Genomic DNA, 20,532 nt, shown 5'->3' with positions numbered 1-20,532 from the left:
CTGAATTACAAAACACGTTTCTAATGCTAAATCACATCAATTTAGACAATTACAGAAATAGTACAACGTTAAGTCAGAGACACATTATGGAAACCTGGAATAGATTTAAAATAATAATTAAATGAACTGCATTTGTTTTAAAGGCCCACTATGCAACTTTTTTTGCCAAAATTACATTAAGTATGCAGGTTGAGAGTTATGCTGATGGTTCTGCATCCATTTCTGGGTCGATTGGTGGGTGTGTCATTTTCCCATGTCGCCTCTACAGTGAAAAAGCGCATATGCAACTTGAACTGCTCGGACCGGGACATTCCGGATGTGACGCAGCGGAAGTATCCTCGAAAATGTAGTCAGATTGTAGTTTCGAAAATGCTTTACGGCACAGACACACACCCAAACATGGCACCGGCTAGATATAAACAGCTGCGAGGCAATTGTTGCATTCATCATGGATCAATCGACTGATAAGGAACCCAAGAGGCGACTGTCGGTGGAACAAAAGAAGAATGGACCAGAAAAGAGATCAGACACGAGTGAAAGGGGAACTATACAACTTTTTTGGCTTGATTTACCTTAATATAACAGGCTAGGAGTCATTGCGATGGTTCCATTATACATTTTTGTTCGATTGTTCGTTGTTTCAACTCCCCCTTGCGCATCTTGGCGGAGAAAAGGAATATGTTTCTGCCGGCGACCCGCCGCCCACTCTCGCGGGAGTCTCGGGTCTCGCGAAGTAACGAATTGCTTTACGGCACAGACCCCCAAACACGGAACCGGCTCGATATAAACACAAGTAACTAAGGGATTGTTACATTCATCATAGATCAGCCGACTAAAAAGAGACAGAGAAACCCAATGTTGGAGGAACAGAAGAAGAGAAAAGGGAGACTGACCGCAGAGAGGCCAGACACGAGTAAACGTTGGGCAAGCTTTTCAGGAATAGCGTGAACTGAAAGAAAAAGACTGCAAATCAGACTGACTCCGACTTGGCCGTGTTGCTTTTGAAATTAAAAGTGCCCTTGGGTGAACTTTGTCCTCGTGGTATTCTTGATGTTGATAGTCTCTGTACACATGTGTTTGATCAAACCATTTTGTTGTGAGCCCTGTAAAAATTGTTTTCTCGACCGTTTTGTTGTGAGCCCTGTATGTTTCTAGCTTGCTTGGTTGCAACCATATAAACACCTTTGTTTCCATTGGTGTTTTACTGTTCGTCTGTCTCGTCCCCCTGATACAGACTGAATCCCCGAATCCAGGTTCTTGTTTATTTAGATTATTATGTTGGCCAACACTCTCACACTGATTGTTCTGTTCAACCTAAAATAAAACAATTATAATCTAGGATATAAATTCTCCCCGTCAACTATAAAAAAGGATGGCTTTGTTTATTGCAATACAAATACACCATTTTAAAAATGTATAACCTTGCCTACACTTCATGAACATTTACTTCGGACATGGCTCCACGCATTCGCCGGCTTCTTTGAAAACAAATGCACATGGCTCGCGTAGAAGTGCATGGGGAAGGGTCGTCAACGAGTTGTTACGACAGTGTTGTAAAATATCTACTACGAAGCTGTAGGGGGCGCTGTGTAGAGAAATGTGCGTGCCAAAACCAAGAAAACAGCGAAGAAATTCCCGAAGTTGCATAGTGGGCCTTTAACTGAAGCTGTTATATTATTTACTTTCCTATCCTATGGGGCAATACCGCATTTTACCATGACCAATTAAAGTGCAAACTTCAACACTTGTTTTGAAAACAACTGTTTTGATAGTCAGTCTGCCTTCTCAACTCTCAACTGTTTATTTGCCCAACTCTTCAAAACACCGCAATCTCAAGGGGCCTTAGTGGCCTACATAACGATGAAATTAAGGAAACGACAACATATAAATAGCTAAAATTTACACAGGAGATCCTCTCACACACACACACACACACACGCAAACACACACACACACACATACACACACACACACACACACACACACACAGACACACACACACACACGAAAACCCAGGGCTAGGACTCATTAGCGTTGAGGGTATGCGGTCTGTAATGTGCACAGTGAGCTCTCCCACCATGAGTGACTAATGTGGCGTCAAGGAGATGTTCCGACACCCACCTGAGCAGCAAGCACTGTCCAGCACCCAACACACAATGCACTCAAATCAAAGGCACTGTCCAGCCCCCAACGCACAAGACACTCACAATCACAGGCACTGTCCAGCCCACAACTCATGAGGCATGTAATGTTACAAGTGAAACCGGTTGAAAACTCTGTACCAAAAGCAGGTGACTTAACCGCGTTACTAATGCCCTATCTGATTATTCTATCATAATATTTCTTGACAAAAGTTTGGAGATAAATGACATAATTGGCCTTTTACTTTACAGAAAAGTGGGAGCTCCCCTGTACTTTACTTTTGTTCCTCTAAGTCTTGTTCGTGTTCTGAGGTAAACAACCAGGATGTTTGAAAGTGGCAGTTTTGGAATTCCCATTTATAATTGAAATGAATCCGCCACATATTCTTTTACTTTTAACTGAAAAGTGGCAGGGGGAGGTGGTGGTGACGGAGGTACAGAGTGTCAGGGGATGACAGACTGCCGGCTCGCAAAAAATGGCAATGCCTGCACTGCGCTGTGTTCCATTTTCCAAATTAAACACAGCGCCTCAGGCCCTTCTATTCAATTATTACATCATCCGTCTCTGACTTCAGGGGAAGAAAAAAAGTGCTAAATTCCAAACAAACTTATATCAGCAAATGTAGCTTCATATCTCGGGCAGAGAACTCTGACAGTTTTTGGTTTCTGTTATGGTTGTGTTGATCAATGAACGCGTTCCCTGCTGTCATTTGAGACTGAAGTGAGAAATGGTACAAAAAAGGTACAAACCACTTCCTTTGACACTGAAGCTCTGTCTTACTGAAAAATGGATGCGAGTTAAAAAATGCAGCGCTTTGGCCGCAAGGTGAGGAGAACGAACACGGTCGATGGAGCAGGCTGGTCCCTGGACTATCAGACCCCTCAAACCCTCACATCATACGTGCACTTCCAACGCACGCTATCGATAATTCAGGGGCGACGTGGTTATCTGAGGTTAACCACACTCGACACAGCCGTGCATTAAGGCAGCGAGCGCGCCGTGAGCCTCAACGTGTGGCAGCAGGAGACGTGGGGAACAGGAGACATGTGGGGGTTAAGAAAAGGCTCTGTACCTGTATATAGGATCCTGCATGATGAGCATCTTTCCCTCATCCCAGGTCCACTCCTTCCTCTGTGGGATGAAGAAGAGAGAGGACTCAAAGACATTGAGGTACAAGGGGTTCAAGGAAGTGAAGTTATTTTTTTAAAAGTTGAAAATATTTCATATTGGAATAACTGATCTAATGTATCTTATATTGTATCTTTACAAAGTATTTATGTTGTATGTGGGATCACACTTAAGCGTGTCTAATGTGTCTATTGGATCTTAAGCCCTACTAATACAGTCTGCTCATGGTTGAAAGTGGAAAGCTCATGATAAGTTCTGTTGAAGGCATGCAAAGTAGGGATGGGGGAAAAAATACATTTATGTGAGAATCTGGATTCTTTGCCTTCGCAATATTTTTGAGCTAGGGTGACATAACAAGTGAAAAAAAATGTGAGCCAGATATTAAGCTAAATAATGATACTGTCCTAAAGAGGGCACTAAAAGGTCTTCGCCTATAGTCAACCTGCATCAACAATTTTCTGTTTTGTTCGGCAACATTACTTTAAAAATTAATGTGATCTTTAATTCCCAAACTCCAGCATTCATGATGTAAAACGTAACATCCTATTGTGCCAGTTCCCACCCCTCTAGAACAGGCTCAACGTGATCTGACAATGTACCTTCTGCTTTTTCCTCATCAACACTTTGACCCCATCCACAGACACCACGATGCTCACTTTCTTCTTCTTGATATTCTTGGCCTTGAACTCATACTAGAGAGGAACACAATGATGGAGAACATTAGATCAGTAAGGAACACAGGATGGAGAACATTAGAACAATAAGGACCACAGGATGGAGAACATTAGATCAGTAAGGAACACAGGATGGAGAACATTAGACACATAAGGACCACAGGATGGAGAACATTAGATCAATAAGGACCACAGGATGGAGAACATTAGACCAATAAGGACCACAGGAAGGAGAACATTAGATCAGTAAACAGACAGAGGTCCCGCAGGAGACTAAGTGGTTGAAATGCAGTGGTTCTAAATGTAGACGTTAGACTGTATACGGTGGGGGTGGTGAACACCACTATCCTCTAATTACTAAACCTCTAACCATGCATGCAAAGATAGCGTATTCATGCATGAAATATGACAACACTTTCAAGCACACTTTCCCATGCGAGCCTCGGCACGCATGCAAACCCACACAGCATCCATACTCCTCTCGTTCATGGGTTTAGGGTTACCATACATCCTTTTAGGACCACAGAATGATAGCACTGCACACACCTGCCCAGTGACAGGAGACTGTATGAGTCCTCATAGGAGGAACTTAACTGCAGCACAGCAGTACAGTTATCCAATCCTAGCCCCTGCCAATCAATGGCTTAAAAGATACATTTGTATTACCCACTTATAGACAAAGAAGCGATGGCAAAGGACTCACTCTGACACAGTGATCATAATAATAATAATAATAATAATAATAAATACAATTTATATAGCGCTTAATATGGTACTCTAAGACGCTTTTTTTTCATCATGATCGATGTTTCCTGTCTGCAAGGCCATGCGGTACATTCCAAATCTGCACCAAATTTAGGGCCATGTCTAGCCAAATATGAATTAAAATTCAGGCAGGGTTACCCTTGAAAAGCATCCGTTACTTAAAATGAATGTCATTATCGAGAAATCCATGCATGTCTGCACTTGTATTTTTTAGATAATACTTTCAGTTTCAATCTGATATCCAAAAAAAGGCATCCATCCACTTATCAGTTCAATCTCATTTACCAGCTTAATCCTGGCCTGGGATAGGCTGCTGAAGCATCATTTGATCAAATGTCAACAGCCTAAATCTATTTAGTGCACTGCTGCTCTGTTTGTCATTTCATTCATGTAGTTATTTTGTGCCGTGTATTTATTCAATTTATTGAGTGACACACCACACACACACACAAACGCATTGCAAAAAACGTAGAGAAGGCTATAATAACTACAGCCAAAGAAGGCCTAAAAATAGCTATTGATTCTCATTTCCCCCAGAATGCATTGCATGACGTCACGTCGGGGAGACACCGACCAAAGCCGCATTGAGGTAGGTAGGTAGGTAGGTAGGTAGGTAGGTAGGTAGGTAGGTAGGTAGGTAGGTAGGTAGGTATCGATCGATAGATAGATAGATAGATAGATAGATAGATAGATAGATAGATAGATAGATAGATAGATAGATAGACAGATAGACAGATAGACAGATAGATAGACAGATAAAAAGATAATTAAATATGTTCTATTATATGCCTTGCGGAGCCAGCTAGTCCTGGGCCCCGTTTCCCGGAAGCATCGTTAGATGAGAGGCCGTTTGCAGAGCCCGAGAGGGAAGGATGCCTCGAAGTCGCATCAGCGGCATGGTTGCTCTTGCCAGGTAGGTACACAATATCAAAGCGCCATGGGAGGGTACGCTGCTTGAGTCTGAACAGGCGTGAGTTTGTTATCTCATCCAGCGTGCGGTCGCCGAAGATCTTCACAAGGGGCTTATGGTCTGTGACTACGAAAAGAGGTTGTCACATCCTTGCGTGAAATACCGTGTCTGCTCCAGGCCACAGGCCACGGCCAGGGCCTCTCCTTCGATGGCCGCATAGCGTTGCTCTGCTGAGGATAGGAACCGTGAACCGGCGAGGGTGATCCACCATCCTCCTGGGCAACAGTCAGGTATGCCAGAAGTGCAGCTACAATGTTGTTGGAGCAGGAAGTAGCCAATGCCACGCCTGGACCAGTCAGGGCGGAGGCAGGTGCGCCTCCGCATGTCGTAGATCTCCCCGCCCTCGAGGATGGCCCCAATTATGGCTTGTTTGGACGCCTGGAAGTTCAGGGAACCACGAGAATTTGCAGCGTGGGCTGAGGAATGGCCTGAATAGCGCCATAGTGTCGCATTGACAAAACAGCTTCTGATATCTGTCGTGGCTCTACGGTAGTGTCTGACATCCTGAACCCAGAAAAATTGAAACTTATCTGGGTTCAACACAATGCCCGACTGGCCGACACGTGTCAGGAAGTCGATGGTCCTCCACCAGTGATGCTCAAGGTCAGTGTCATAGTCGACAGTGTCATCCACACAACGTTCTTTGCGCTCGAAGTCCGAGAGGACAGCGGCAAAACGACGGTTGTAGCCGTCCCCAGACGACAGGAAACCCTGCGGCGCCCTGGCGTAGCGCCAGCGGACGAAGGGCGTGATAAAGGTGGTCAGAAAACGATCCGATACACGCAGGGGCACACTATGGTAGCCGTTCCAGGAGTCTGTGACGGTTTTCCAGGTGTCCCCCGGGATGCGACGTGCAAGATGGAATGGGGATTCAGTGGCGAAGGTTTTACGTTGGCAGAACTTCTGTTGGCAGAACAGAGAGGTGAGAGAGCCACGGTCCTGCGTGGGGAGCCGTCGTGCTTCCTTGTGACTACCATACGATGGCACCATGTCACTGGTTTGCCGTATGGCACACGTTTAATGACTCCAAGGGCTTCGTCCCGAAGGAGGTCGTCTTAGACTCTTTGCTGCCAGAGCAACGACTCGTAGGAGAGGTACATTGCCCGAACCGAGCTGCTCACGTACACTATTGAGCCGCAGGACGTAACACCACTGTCGCTGGGGGCTGTTGAGAACCTAGCGAAGAATGCTCCCTCAATGGATATGGGGGAGCGGTTGGCGGCTGACAGGCTAAGATTGACAGGACGCAGGTCATCACGTGAGAATCCGCAGGCGAGGAACACCTCTCGAGACCAAAGATCAGATTGTGCGCCTCATTGGTAATGCTGTCCCGCGGTCCGACTGACCTGTCAACCGAGATAGTGATTAAGATCGGGGGTGGTCTCTCAGCTTGGCCCGCCTCCATTCACCCCCTGGAGAAAATGTTGTGCCAGAGCCTGATGGGTGTGGGACTACTGACAGTGCTGTGTGTCGTCCGAGCGCGGCGACGGCCCCCGCAGTGTCGGCCAGGGTGTACTCTGAGTTGAACCGACGAAATCTGGGAGATCGGCACCGATTCCATTGCAGCCTGCTGACTGTTGGTTGATGGCCGTTGTCGCCTCTGCTGTCGGCGGGCCCTATAGCAGCCGACACAAACCTGGTGGGGCTTCGTATTCCAACCGCGAGAACCCTCCGTGAAGACCTTAAAGGTGTTTTTACAGCCCGGGCACGAGGCTTGCCTAGCCCTGTCTGTTGGGGCTGGTGTCGTGGCGGGGCTCGTCTGTGGATTTTTCTGTAGGCGCCGGAATGATGACATGGCTGACAGAGTGGAAGACGGGAGAGCATTGCGGGCCATTTCCTTGTTTTCAACGTCTGCAATTACATAGTTCACTGGTTCCGTCAGAATGTCAGGCATCCCCAGTGTCTCACGCCGTCTAGTCTAGAGTCCTAAATCCCGTTGATCAGAACATCCCGGATAATGTGGTCGGTATAATCTTCATCCTTGCCACACTCGCATACCGCAATATAGACACATTTCTCCGGCTTCCCCCGCACCCTGGCGGGGAAGACACGGAATGCTTCATCACGCTCCTGGTGCAACTGAAGCAGCTCGGTGCGCAGGACACATGTGGCAACCGGAATGACGGCTAGTGAACGCATGGCAGCGATCAGATCCACCAGGGGTCCGGAGGCGATGTTGGGATTGGCTTTCAACATGCTGTCTCCAAGTTCAGGCCAAGCGCACCGAAATAAATGGAAAGGGGCGTGGGCAGCTCTGATGCCTGAGCCGGCGTGAAAGACATCCCAGCGACGGATGAACACGTTCCATTCCTCTATCGTTACGCCAACATCGACTTTAGGCCGATCAAGTTTCGGGACATGCAGAGTCGGGATCTGGGCCGGCGGGTTCCGATGGACAAGTCTGTGATTCGTCAACAGAGCAATGGCGAGTGCTTCAGACACATCTCCGGTCTCTAAAGCGCAGCCAGGAACAGTACATCCAACGACAACCATGCCTTCATCATGAAGAAATACACTCCTCGATGTCAAATTTCTTATTGAATGACAACGATAAAGAAGCCCTGCAGCAATACAAAAAAAAGAACAACATAAGCTACAACCAGTAATTCCTACATGCACATGTGTAACATAAATCTCTTCAGGAACTTAACCAACCTTGACAACAACAACTATAGTAATCAAGAATTATATTGGACTTACACGAATAATGTTTAACAGCTTAATATCCTCTGTAACCAGGAACGTCTGTAATGCTGGCAAACACAATAAGGTAGACTCCTAACTGAGCCGGTTAGCGGTCTGTAATCCAATACTATACCCTAGTGGCCGGTGGTAAACTCTGCAATGTTATTTGTGGTTCTTGCCACCTCTTAGACGCCATAGTTCTAGTACTAGGCTGAGGCTACCTTCCACCACGTCTCCCCAACGTGACGTCATCGCCGAATGGCTTAGAAAACAACCATTACTGCCAAAAACGACAAAAACTGGACTTTAACAGTATTTTGGAGACATTTTATAAATGATACACATACTTTGAGTGCTTTCAAAACTTCCAGTTAACCTGCACGTAGGCCTTTACGTAGGTGTGCAACTTCCCACCACCACCACCTCCAGCACCTCCTGCAGCAACTCCACCATCTTAGCCTAACTGAGGGGCATTTTATCCTCTCAGGAGATCATGTCTGCCTGGGCTACAGATGAAGATAGCAGATTGTAAAAAGCTGGATGTCAGCCGGGGCTAGAGATGAAGACACTAGATTTAAAACAGCTGAATGAGTTGGGACAGCTGTAGGAGAAGACTAAGCAGGACAGGGAAAGTAGCATTGTGAGAGGTCATCAGAGGAGAGGAGATGGGTGGAGAGGAGAGGAGAGGAGGGGGGAGGAGAGCAAAGAGAATATACGAGCAAGAGGGAGGAGAGGAGAGGGGAGAGGGAGGTGAGGAGAGGAGATGAGAAGCAGAGGAGAGAGGAGAGGAGAGAAAATGAGTGGGGAGGCAAGGAGAGAGAAGAGAATATACAAGAATGAGGAGAGGAGAGAAGAGGAGAAGTAGGAAAGCAGCAGAGCACAAGAGGGAGATGGAAGGGAAGACATGTAGAGGCAAATAGAGCAAGGAGGGAGAAGAGAGGAGACAGGGAGGCAAAAATACATTTGACAGAGTATTAGGCAAAAGATCCAACTATAATCTGATGACATGATCAGTTGAAGACAGGTGGATACCTGCCTTCCTAGATTTTAACACATTTGAGGAAATATCCTTTTGTGTGTGTTGGGCAACAGCGTGGCCGTACAGCGCTGCAAATGAGTCTCTACTTGTCAGGGCTGTTGACTTGCTAGCATAAATTGCGCAATTACAAAACAATATTAGCCCTAGTGTTACCGAGCATAATTAATGTTGCCATATGCATTTTGCATTATTGCAGTTTGGTTGATTTATTAATTTGTTTTTTGCTTCTGTGTCATTGAATTAAATAAAAAAGCACAATGAATACGGAATAGTCAAAAGCATGAAATCGGGCGGCTAGATGTTGCTGAGGAGCAAGTCATAATATAGTAATAGTCAAGAAAAGAAAGGGATTTCATCTTAATAATGATAATAGAAAATGCGAAAGGACCTAGGTTATAAGAATAGTGATAATTGTGATACTGAATATCTGAAATCACTTTAGAAAAATGTAAATCCCATCACCTGACCCAGGTCATGTGTTTAATTTAGTTCAACAGCGAGACACCACCAGACACACTTCTATCAGTCTCTCTTACGGTGGCAAGGGACACCAAGGCTGGACCAGACTCATTTCAGCCACCATCCATCCCCGCATTCTGCAGCCTCACTCAGTGATGAACATTTCATATTTCCCCTGCCTGAGAGCACACTGCTTTGAAATATTCAGCTTGTAATGGACTTGCATTGCTGTTGTTTTGGTGAATAAAATAATGAGAGGGACACGCTTCATGCCCTTTGGCTCCTGGCAGAGATAAGGTTCAGAGACGCGCAATCATGCAAGACAATGTTAGGAGGTTTAAATAGCGGCACTGACAAAGCATATTACCGTTATGCCTGCGGCATCACACCGGCACACACAGAACTTGTGCCAGTTGAAACATATACAACTGGTTTAGAGAATACAGCACAAAATATTATAACACACAATATTAACAGTTTACAGACACCTGACGCTAAACCCTTTTTTTAACGTAATAGGTGGTCAGAGTAGATTTGTCAGACTAGTCAACAAGGCAGCTTAATGAATTGACATTCATTAAATTCACTCAAATATTCACTAAACATGTCTGGAGGTCACATTCATATTCGTACAAGTTCACTGTTGATGGATGATTTTCCATTAATACAAGTAATGAGCGAGATGCATATCTAACGGTTTTAATTAATTTTATCTGAGCTTGGCCAACTGATAAATTATGAATTAGCATAGATCCTCTGGGTATGCAGGCGTTCAGCGGTTGGGCTAGTAGAGTGTTGGGCGTCTCTTTTGATGTACATCAGACAACAACAATGGCCTATATAGTGATAGAAACTTGAAAATAAATCAAATCAAAAGAACGCATTATCGAGAAAAGCGTATAGACTTAGTTGTAGTGTTGAGGTCAAATCTACATTTGTTATATTAACTGATTTTCTGTGTTATTGGCTTCATGGCTTGCTCAGGCTCCACTTCTTCAACAAAACCCAGTCACCAATTGCAGGGCAACACAAACCAAATCTCAATGTCTGGTTCATGTTTCCCCGACTCCAATTCAGATGAGTCTGTACCTCTGTCACTTTGCTACCAACGTTTCCAAGATACTTTTTGAGTTGTGAATAAAGATAGCCGAAGAGAGCACTGTTTTACATTTAAGGCATCAAGCAAACGCTTTTATCCAAGGTGACTTACAACAAGCATTTGTCAGAAACTTGACAGCAATCCACCATAACTACGTCCCCTCCCTCTCTGCTCCGTCCCGTTCTACGTTTCTCCGCCATTGAGTGGCACACCACACATGCCTGTGATTGACAGGCCGGATCCATTCTCCAAACCAATCAGGGAAGAGATGTCCTGATTGGTCAGAAATGAGCAAGGAGCTGTCTAAAATCCAAATTGTCTCACAGAGAGGCAGGCGCAGTCAACTAGAAACAGCCATCTCCACATCTCCACTAACTAATAGCTTTTTGATGGCCATGCCATTTCTTACAAATTACACTCGAATAATAGCTCTAAACCTTTAATACCTTTAATTCACTTTGGCCAAGTTCAGTTCATATAACAGCTAGAAATGTTGGACATTCAGGTGAAACTACATCCATATTGCATTGAATTATTCAGGTTTGGCTAAAAGCAGAGCTCCTCAGAAATGCTTAAATACTGGAGTTGGACTTGAGGGTGATATTAGTGCAACACGCAATCCATAGCTGCTTATCGCTAATATTCTGATGTCCATTCGGACTTATTAGGAACGATGGTACAAGACATAGTACAAATACAAAAAATAATGCAATAATAAAACTGTAAGTTTATAAAAAAATATATCTTTGATATAATTTAGTTAGGGGCAAAATGACTGCAAATAGCAAGCTGACCGAAGAAACAATCTTGTTCATAATATGCTAATCGTTTTTGGAGAGAATTTGTTCTTTCCAAGAAAAAAAAAAGATGTATTTTCAGAAATGACAAACCAACCCAAAATCCCCCTTTTTGATGCTAGTAGAAAAGCAGTGGAATGCGGGGTGCATTGTGGGTCGCTGATGCCCCCAAGTAGCACCACGGAATCCATACAGAACCCAACAATGGCCCCTATAGATTGTATCTTAGCAACCACGTCATTACAATTCTTAGGATTTGGGAGTTTGAGGAATTTTCCCTTTCTTCCTCACGGGAGGATACAAAGAGATGAGTGTTGAGGGCTGCAAACCCCAACAGATGTCCAACAGGCCCTGGGTAAACTTGAGGAGAGACCTTCTTAGGTACCCAGGGCATTGTCTCAGGGAAAAATGTAGGAACACTTTCACATGATTGAACTAAGGCAGTCCTCGGCATTCAGTAAAACAAAACCTAACTGTTGCTGCTGATGTCCTGGTGAGAAATGTGTGCTGTTGCTACGTTATTTCACCATATTATCAGATAAAATTGAGTAGGACTGTGAGATAGTGAGAAGATAGTGTAGCATAGCATGCCTTCTCTCCCATGTATCCATGCAGTTATAGTGAAGATGCCTTCGTTAATTTTAGTTCTTGTTGATGCAATGTTCACAAACAACACCAATGTCACATAACGTCATGTAAAGCACAAGAAAACCAATAATAATATGTTTAAGGCTTATTTTAGGAAATAGGTTCAGTAAACCTAATTTTCCCAGGTTTGGACTTTTAGTTTTCAATACATTTTCATGAATATTTTTCAACATTTATTTTTTGGGTTAATTCCTCTTTGAATGAGCCGATAAAAAGTGGTATGACAGAAGTGCACGTCTCTGTATACATGTGTCCACCCCGGTGCTGCTTGAGAACCTCTGATTGAGACATTGAGATGACCTTGGCCTTGGCCTAGAAACATGTCTTGCGGTTTGTTGTTTGTTTAGCTGGTGAAAAAGATAAGGTGGCGGAAGCAAGTAATGGTTACCTACTATAAAGAGCAAGCAACAGTGATGTGTAAATATCGTGTGGTTTTGGACATGTGGCAATGTGTACAATGTGTTCCTTCAACCTTAACTCGCTGATGGAATATTTGAACAACTATGGCCTATGCCTAATGTCATTGCTTCAATGGCTATAATGGGTTGACATCTTGGCATAAAGATGATAGCCGCACTCAACAACTTAAAGAGATAATACAACTGGCAGGGATGCTCTTTTATTGGAGACAGCAAGGGTACATTTAACTAAAGGTTCAATAAACTGCAAAAGACCAATGCTCAGAGCAGAAAAGGCTTCCACAAATGAACACAAAGATTGCCTCTGAAATGTGTGGACGAGATGTTGGCTTCCATTCAACTATCGTTAAAAATTAATAACATAAATGCATTTCAAGAAGGCACCACCACGTTGGCATGTGGATTCGGGAGAACATTTCTAAATATTTTTTTAAATTGTAAAATGTTACACAGAACACCTCTGTGAGTGGCTCTGATACAGATGCTGATACAGAGGCTGATTCGACTGCGACTCCTGCTGATAAATGAATGCCATTTAAGACTGATTGTACTATCAGGTACGTTCAGCTTTAATAATAAAGATCAAACTGTGCCGATATGTCACCACACCACGGGGATGACAGGAAGCCCACTTGTTACACTGATCACAGGGATAAATGCTCTTTCAACTCACTAAAGCACCGCCGAGATCAAATATAGTCACTTCATTTGCACATTAAAAATTAATTAGCTCCGACAGCCGGTAGAACCTCATGGCACCATGAAAGCTCTCTGACACTGCTCTCCTCCTCCTGCTACTGCTTTCCCTGCATTGAGCTTCAACCTCCGTCTGATATCAGGTTCAGATCACGTTGAGGTTTGTACACACCACGCTCTATATTTGCAAAGCTCCTTCTTAGAAACATCTGAAGATCAGTCGGCCTAGCTCAGGAGGTAAAACAGGTTGAACTCCTAGCGAGTGTCGCGGTGTCCCTGAGCTGAGACGCCTCACCCTGACTGATCCTGACGAGCTGGCTGTCGCCTTGCGTGGTTGACTCCACCTTCGGTGTGTATTAACCGTTTTTTATATATGTTTATATATGTTTTTTTGCTGTGCATAAAAGCGTCTGCTAAATACCCTAAATGTAAATGTAAGATAATTTCAATCCCTTCAATTTTCTTACTTTAAATTCTACTTATCTTAATCAAACTACTGAACCAAGCCTACTTGGCATGGCTTGGACCCCAACGAGCCCGACTCAACCACACACAAAGCCCCCCCAGGGGGAGTCCTCTGGGCACAGCGGTGAGGAGGTCCTTTGCTGGGGGGAGAGGGGGAGTGTCTGCAGAGGGGGCTGCGGCGGCCGGCTCGCTAAGTGTTCTGTGTGCGTTCACGGATAGATTGAGCCGTGCGCTTGAGCACCCCGGTGACGGTGCAGGGAGAGGGAGGACGGGCCGTCCCGGAGTGGTGTCTCGGGGGCTGCCCGGGAAAGGGCCACACGGGACACCGGGGAACAACACAAAAGAAGGACCAGAGGCGCCGGGCAGTGCAATGGTGAGACGGCAAACGGAGAAGTAGCACACACTGTTAAGAAGGTGCCTTCTGTACGATAACATCTGATACATGTTGGTAGGGAGAATAGCACACACTGTTAAGAAGGTGCCTTCTGTACGATAACATCTAATACATGTTGGTAGGGAGAATAGCACACACTGTTAAGAAGGTGCCTTCTGTACAATAACATCTAATACATGTTGGTAGAGAGAGGAGCACACACTGTTAAGAAGGTGCCTTCTGTACGATAACATCTAATACATGTTGGTAGGGAGAATAGCACACACTGTTAAGAAGGTGCCTTCTGTACAATAACATCTAATACATGTTGGTAGAGAGAGGAGCACACACTGTTAAGAAGGTGCCTTCTGTACAATAACATCTGATACATGTTGGTAGGGAGAGGAGCACACACTGTTAAGAAGGCCTTTGGCCTTTTTTTTGCCCTACATATGTTGGTAAAGAAACTCCAGATATAGATAGAATTCCTCTAAATAATTATTTTCAATTTTTGTTTGCACAACATTTGGCTATGAACATTTAAGGGGAAAAAAGTGTGATAACACATCAGGCATGAAGCAGGAAGCCATGAAGAAGGTACTTTGTGTCGTGGAGTGGCCATGGGCCCTGGGGAAATGTAGAGAATAATAACCCAACCGTCACATACAGAACCAACCTACTCCGGTGTGACGGAACACAAGGCTGTAACATCATTGTGCAACTTTGTAAAGCACGTTCCATCTGTAGATTACTGTTTGGACTGTTAAGCTACACTTTCTGCTGAACCAGGACAGGGCTATTTATCTGGATTGAGACAGCGCCAGAACGATCACACACACCAGAACGCACACACATAGACGCACAACAAGCGGTAATAAAGGAGAATAATTGTTATAGCTTCTTTGATGGAGGTGAAAAATAAGTTTCAGATAAGCCATCGTTACAGGATATGAAACCAAATGAATAGGGTCTGGGTAACAGCATTTAAAGTGTGTGTGTGTGTGTGTGTGTGTGTGTGTGTGTGTGTGTGTGTGTGTGTGTGTGTGTGTGTGTGTGTGTGTGTGTGTGTGTGTGTGTGTGTGTGTGTGTGTGTGTGTATGCATTCCTTCTTCAATGCTGAAAATACTGTTCCAACTGACTACACATTTTGTGATTTTGCGACAAACTAGAGACCAATTAAAAAAACAAGGAACCCAAAAATATCTCAAAAGGAATCACCAACAATGACTCAGGAGACCGTGACAATAGGTTCTGACCAGACACTTCCTGGGTGGTGGTAGTTGTGGTGGTGGTGGTGATGGTGGTGGGGCTGTGTGGGCATGAGTGGCACGGATTGGGGCCGCCAGCTGTCCCTTCCATGCAAATACGACCCCAAAAAGCCCCTCGAAAGATGTATTAAAGCCCCACAGAGAAGAGCTTGCTCATTGGCTGAGGAGTCTAAATCCCTGGCTGAGCCGAGGCGGTCTGGCCCGCGGAGCTCTGCTCTAGTCCGGGCAGCAAGGGGTTAACCAGGAAGGTGTCACATGCTGTATTTCAATTCTGCACTACATGCTCTTTTACTCCTTCCTGTTTATAATTAACTCTCCTATTGTTCGCTGCATCGTTAAAAATGTATTCTTAAATGTAGGCCAATACATTGTTAATTAAAAATACAAAATGCATGAAGCAGAACCTAGTCAGGGTTGTGTGGTGGGTCGGGGGTTTGAGTCCCACTGTTATCCGTTGTTTACCAGAGGACCTTACCTGCGAAGCTCATGAGTGACCAAAAAGGAGGACTGCAGTACTGAGAAGTAATAACCTGCCCAACGACCCACCCAGTACATGGCAGTGCAGCCTTATCCTCTTGTATCTTATTGACTCCTACGGCTTTGGCTTTGCGCCCCTAGCATGGCTTAATCTTTTAGTCTTTTAGCGATTCCTTAACAGGGTACTTGGCTTAGGAAACAGCTGCCCCAAGGGAAATTTTATAACAGAATTTACAGCCAAGATATCCATTTGTTTATGTTGTATTACAACCGCGGGCGTATAAATAAGATTTTTATAACAGCCACAGTGGGATAGCTTCTGACAACAAGTTCTAATGTCCTCAAAATGAAACACAATGATCTTAACGGTCTGTCAGGGTTCTTCATTTCATTTGACTAACTCGTGGTTAAATGCTGTGACTCCATGGTTGGGATCCACAGTAGCAAATGCAGTGGAAGGGATTCATATTCAGGACACTTTAGACATGTCATCATGACATATGTTTTACATAGTAAGTCCCCATCATCTAAATTCATGATATTTGGGATTTGGCTCTAAATTGTTCAAAAACTTTTTATGTGTTTAATCCTCTTTGGCTCAATCTGCTTCCCCAGTACTCTGTGGGCTACTTGTCACAGTCTATTTTAAATAATCAGACTATACGGTTATTTAAAAGGCCTAATATAACAACTTATTTAGCCTACACTGTAGATGGAGTTGTAGAGTCAAATGTATTACACAATCCTATGACATTTTGAATCAGTATTTATGACTCGATGGCTAAAACCAAACCCCCAAACGCCATCCACCCCCTTATCCACCTCCTCCACTACCTCAAAGCCTTCTGAATGGTGCACACACCAAGATGACCGCAGGCAGCAGAAGACACTGACACCATGCGATGGCAACACAACTGAAGACGGGGGCGAGGTGGAGGGGAAGAAAGAGAGGCCGGAAGAACACATGCCTTACAAACATATTGAAAGACCTTTTTATGTTTTACATTTAGGGGATTTTACTGATGCTTTTATTTGAAGCAACTTACGACCATTGATTCATACACACATTCACACACCGACGGCGGAGTCAGGGCGACAGCCAGCTCGTAAGGAGCAGTCAGGGTGTGGTATCTTGCTCAGGGACACCTCGACCCTCAGCTACGCCGGGGATCGAACTAGCAACCTAGTCAACCCGCTCTAACCCCTGAGCTACTGCCGGCCACCTTGCCGCTTTCTAAATAACAAGTTGGGGCAAGATCAGAGCTGAGATAAAAACCCACATCAACACTCAGTACATCCACCCCTATACACAGCCCCCCGGCGCCCCCACCACACACACTCAAAACAAACACACAGACTCACAAGTAGGCCAGTCTATCAGGCTAGTCTGAAGCCTGCAGCCTGCAGCGTTCTGCTGACTCATTACCAGGAGAACACCCCCACAACACACTGTGTGTCTAGCGGACTAGTGTGGTGACACTTACAACACAAACACACTGCAGTATATGCACCACACATACACACATATGCACGCACACACACACACACACACACTAGGAAAACACCACGGATGTGTTCCCTATAAAAAATAATATATGTATATCAGTTGAGAAAAAAATAAGTAAATTGGTTGCCGGGGGCGACGGCCGGAATGGCTTGTCGTTAGGTCACTCGATAAAGCGAAAGGTACTAAAAGGAAAGACCTTTCTTAAGCACTTCTCCTTGTCCTGGGGAAAATAGGCCACAGGATTGTTTAAGCAAAATCCTTTTAATTTATGTGAACTTGTGTTTCTCAGCGTGTGTAGTCCTTCAAACTTGACTTTTAAAACAGAGCCAACTGAAATTTGAGCAGAATTTCATTAAGCAGGTTACGCAACTTAATAATTATAGGCTAGCACACGTGTTTTTCTTATTGAAGGTCAGCCTACGCTCACACAGCTACAATGGAGAGAAAGGTTTAGAGGCTGTAAGGAGAGGAGACCTCACCAGCAGGGCCTTGCACGCACTCAGGCCATGGTAGTGTTTGGGAACTATATAAAAAGTAGAGTTGGACTTCTCCACTGGCTGTGTGCATAACAAATAATATAACAAACATTTAGAGTGGTTGACCCTACCGCTCGATTCGATGCAATACCAGTGAGACTGGAAACGAGAGTATGCAGTTTCTGTAAATGATAATTATAAATACAAAAAATACTTTTATAGGTTGCTTCGGATAAAAGCGTCTGCTAAATACCCTGAATGTAAATGTAAATAAACCAACTAAAGAATGAAACATCCAATGCTACAATGTCTCCTATAGCTTTGAAGGAGGGAAAAAATCAACACATGGTAAGTTCTGTTATTTTTTATTATTATTATTTTGTTATTATTAACAGGCTCCAAATCCAGATCCAAAGTGCCAATCCCTTTCCCATCTAGGTCAACTCCTTTACACATGTACATCTGCCCTTAATCTACCATGAATACCCAACACGAAAACAATGAACCCCATTATGGAGCTGCACTCATCCCTTCATACACACCGTGACCCCCAGCAAGTAGCCCGGTGCTGCCGACACTGAGGAACCCCCCCCCCCCCCTCCGACGCCTCTCTACCCGACAGTCCTCTCTTAATCCTGGAAGATACTGATGATGTCGTTGTTATGCAAAGCCCGAAGCTCAAGCTGTTATTTAGACGGTCCCCGTGTCTGATTGGGACTTGATTGCAACACGTCCACACACGGTCTTCAATCGGCCGTTCATGTCAGCTGTGATCTATTGAAGCAAGTGTTTATGTCACAACACTATTGATTTATTCAAGGTGGAGAGACGGTTCATGTTTGTGTTTACGTGACAATCAACATGTCAACTTAAAATATATGCATTTTAAGAAACAAAGAAGGATTGATTGATCTAACACACAATGAAAAATATGAGCTGAATGCTTGTTTGTCACACACACAAAATAACACAATAGATGTCCTTACATACAGAACATACAGAAGTCTAGTTGCATGTAAGGATACCACCGATTATTCTGGGGCTTTCAGAGTTCTCTGCTCCTGCATTAATGTGCTTTGCCCTCACCTAGGGCTGGGTGATTAATCAAATTTTGATCGGGATTTCCTCAAACAATCACAAAATTAACATATTCGAGTTTTTCGAAATATTATTATTATTATTATTTTTATAAATGTTTTATAGAAAGGGCAGAACAGCTGGATACATATCTGTAAATCATTTTAGATTTGAACATATTCTTTTGGACCATTTTGTGTGTTTTTTTAAGGCGAAATTTCAAAGTTCTCAGTTACAAAGTTTTTTTGGGAGAGACATGCTGAATAAATACATGAAAAACATGTTTTCAAAATCAAAAATAAACGTTTGATTAATCGGGACTTCAATATTGACCAAAATAATCGTGATTATGATTTTTCCCATAATCTAGCAGCCCTACCCTCACCCCAGAAACCATAATATTAATTAGATCCTTGCTTAATTAGATAGATGCATAATTACATTAACATGCATAATTTATGGGCATATTATCTATGGGGAAATACTCCACAGTCCTCTCTACATTTGGATTGATATCCTGTATCAATATTAAAGTGTTTCTGTTTACACCTGCTCTCTCAGCCCCCCTTCCCAGACCCCAGCCTGCCAATACAAGCCTCCTCCGTTCTCGTCGGAGTGATGGTAGCATCTTCTTGTGAGAACAACCCAGAAGACCGCTGCCATTCACAAAGCATTTCATCTTGCACCGTCCTGCCTGGGAGTCACGGATGGAGGGAGGGAGGCGCCGGCTTTCTGAAGACACGGAGCCCAGGGAGCCATGGGGCTTCTCATAAAAATATTCAGGAGTGCATGCCCGCACACACACACACGCACACGCACGTGCACGCGCACACGCGCACACACACACACACACACACACACACACACACACACACACACACACACACACACACACACACACACACACACACACACACACACACACACACACACACACACACACACACTCAAGTCAAGCCTAGAAGCGGTCATCCCAGGGAGCACTGAGTAGTTAGCCTGAGATGCTCTAAATCCAGCCCATCTATTTTAGTAAGGAGAGGAGAGTAGAAGAGTCTAAAGTAAGTGAGTGAGTGAGCGAGTGAGTGAGTGAGTGAGCGAGTGAGTGAGTGAGCGAGTGCGAGAGAGAGAGTCTAGGGATGGCTTCAGGATGGATGAGTTCTTCTGCTCAAAAGATAGATATTTTGCATACATTGCCTATTGTACATTGCCACACGCACGCCTAACAGTTGCGTGCGTGTGACACACGCACACACCTCACACACGCACAAACCCAGGCACACACGCCATGTGTGTGTGTGTGCCTCAGCTTTTCAAACATTAATGCTAACAGAGAGAGAACAGCAACACACTGTGTCTATATCAGATGTA

General features: G+C 44.4%; 1 protein-coding gene across 1 annotated transcript in view; it reads right to left on the bottom strand.

Annotated features, from left to right (window-relative positions):
* Nucleotides 1-20,532, bottom strand: part of si:dkey-34e4.1 (carboxyl-terminal PDZ ligand of neuronal nitric oxide synthase protein) — a 41,925-nt gene that overhangs the window by 18,262 nt on the left and 3,131 nt on the right. Inside the window, exons 3-4 of the mRNA XM_060050515.1 lie at nucleotides 3,870-3,962; nucleotides 3,215-3,273 (exon numbers count right to left, since the gene is read on the bottom strand). Coding sequence (XP_059906498.1) covers nucleotides 3,215-3,273; nucleotides 3,870-3,962 — 152 coding nt within the window. The remainder of the gene's footprint in view (nucleotides 1-3,214; nucleotides 3,274-3,869; nucleotides 3,963-20,532) is intronic.

This window comes from Gadus macrocephalus, chromosome 4 (genome assembly GCF_031168955.1).
Source record: "Gadus macrocephalus chromosome 4, ASM3116895v1".
Classification (NCBI taxonomy): Eukaryota; Metazoa; Chordata; class Actinopteri; order Gadiformes; family Gadidae; genus Gadus; species Gadus macrocephalus.
This window is presented reverse-complemented; position numbering and strand designations above follow the sequence as displayed.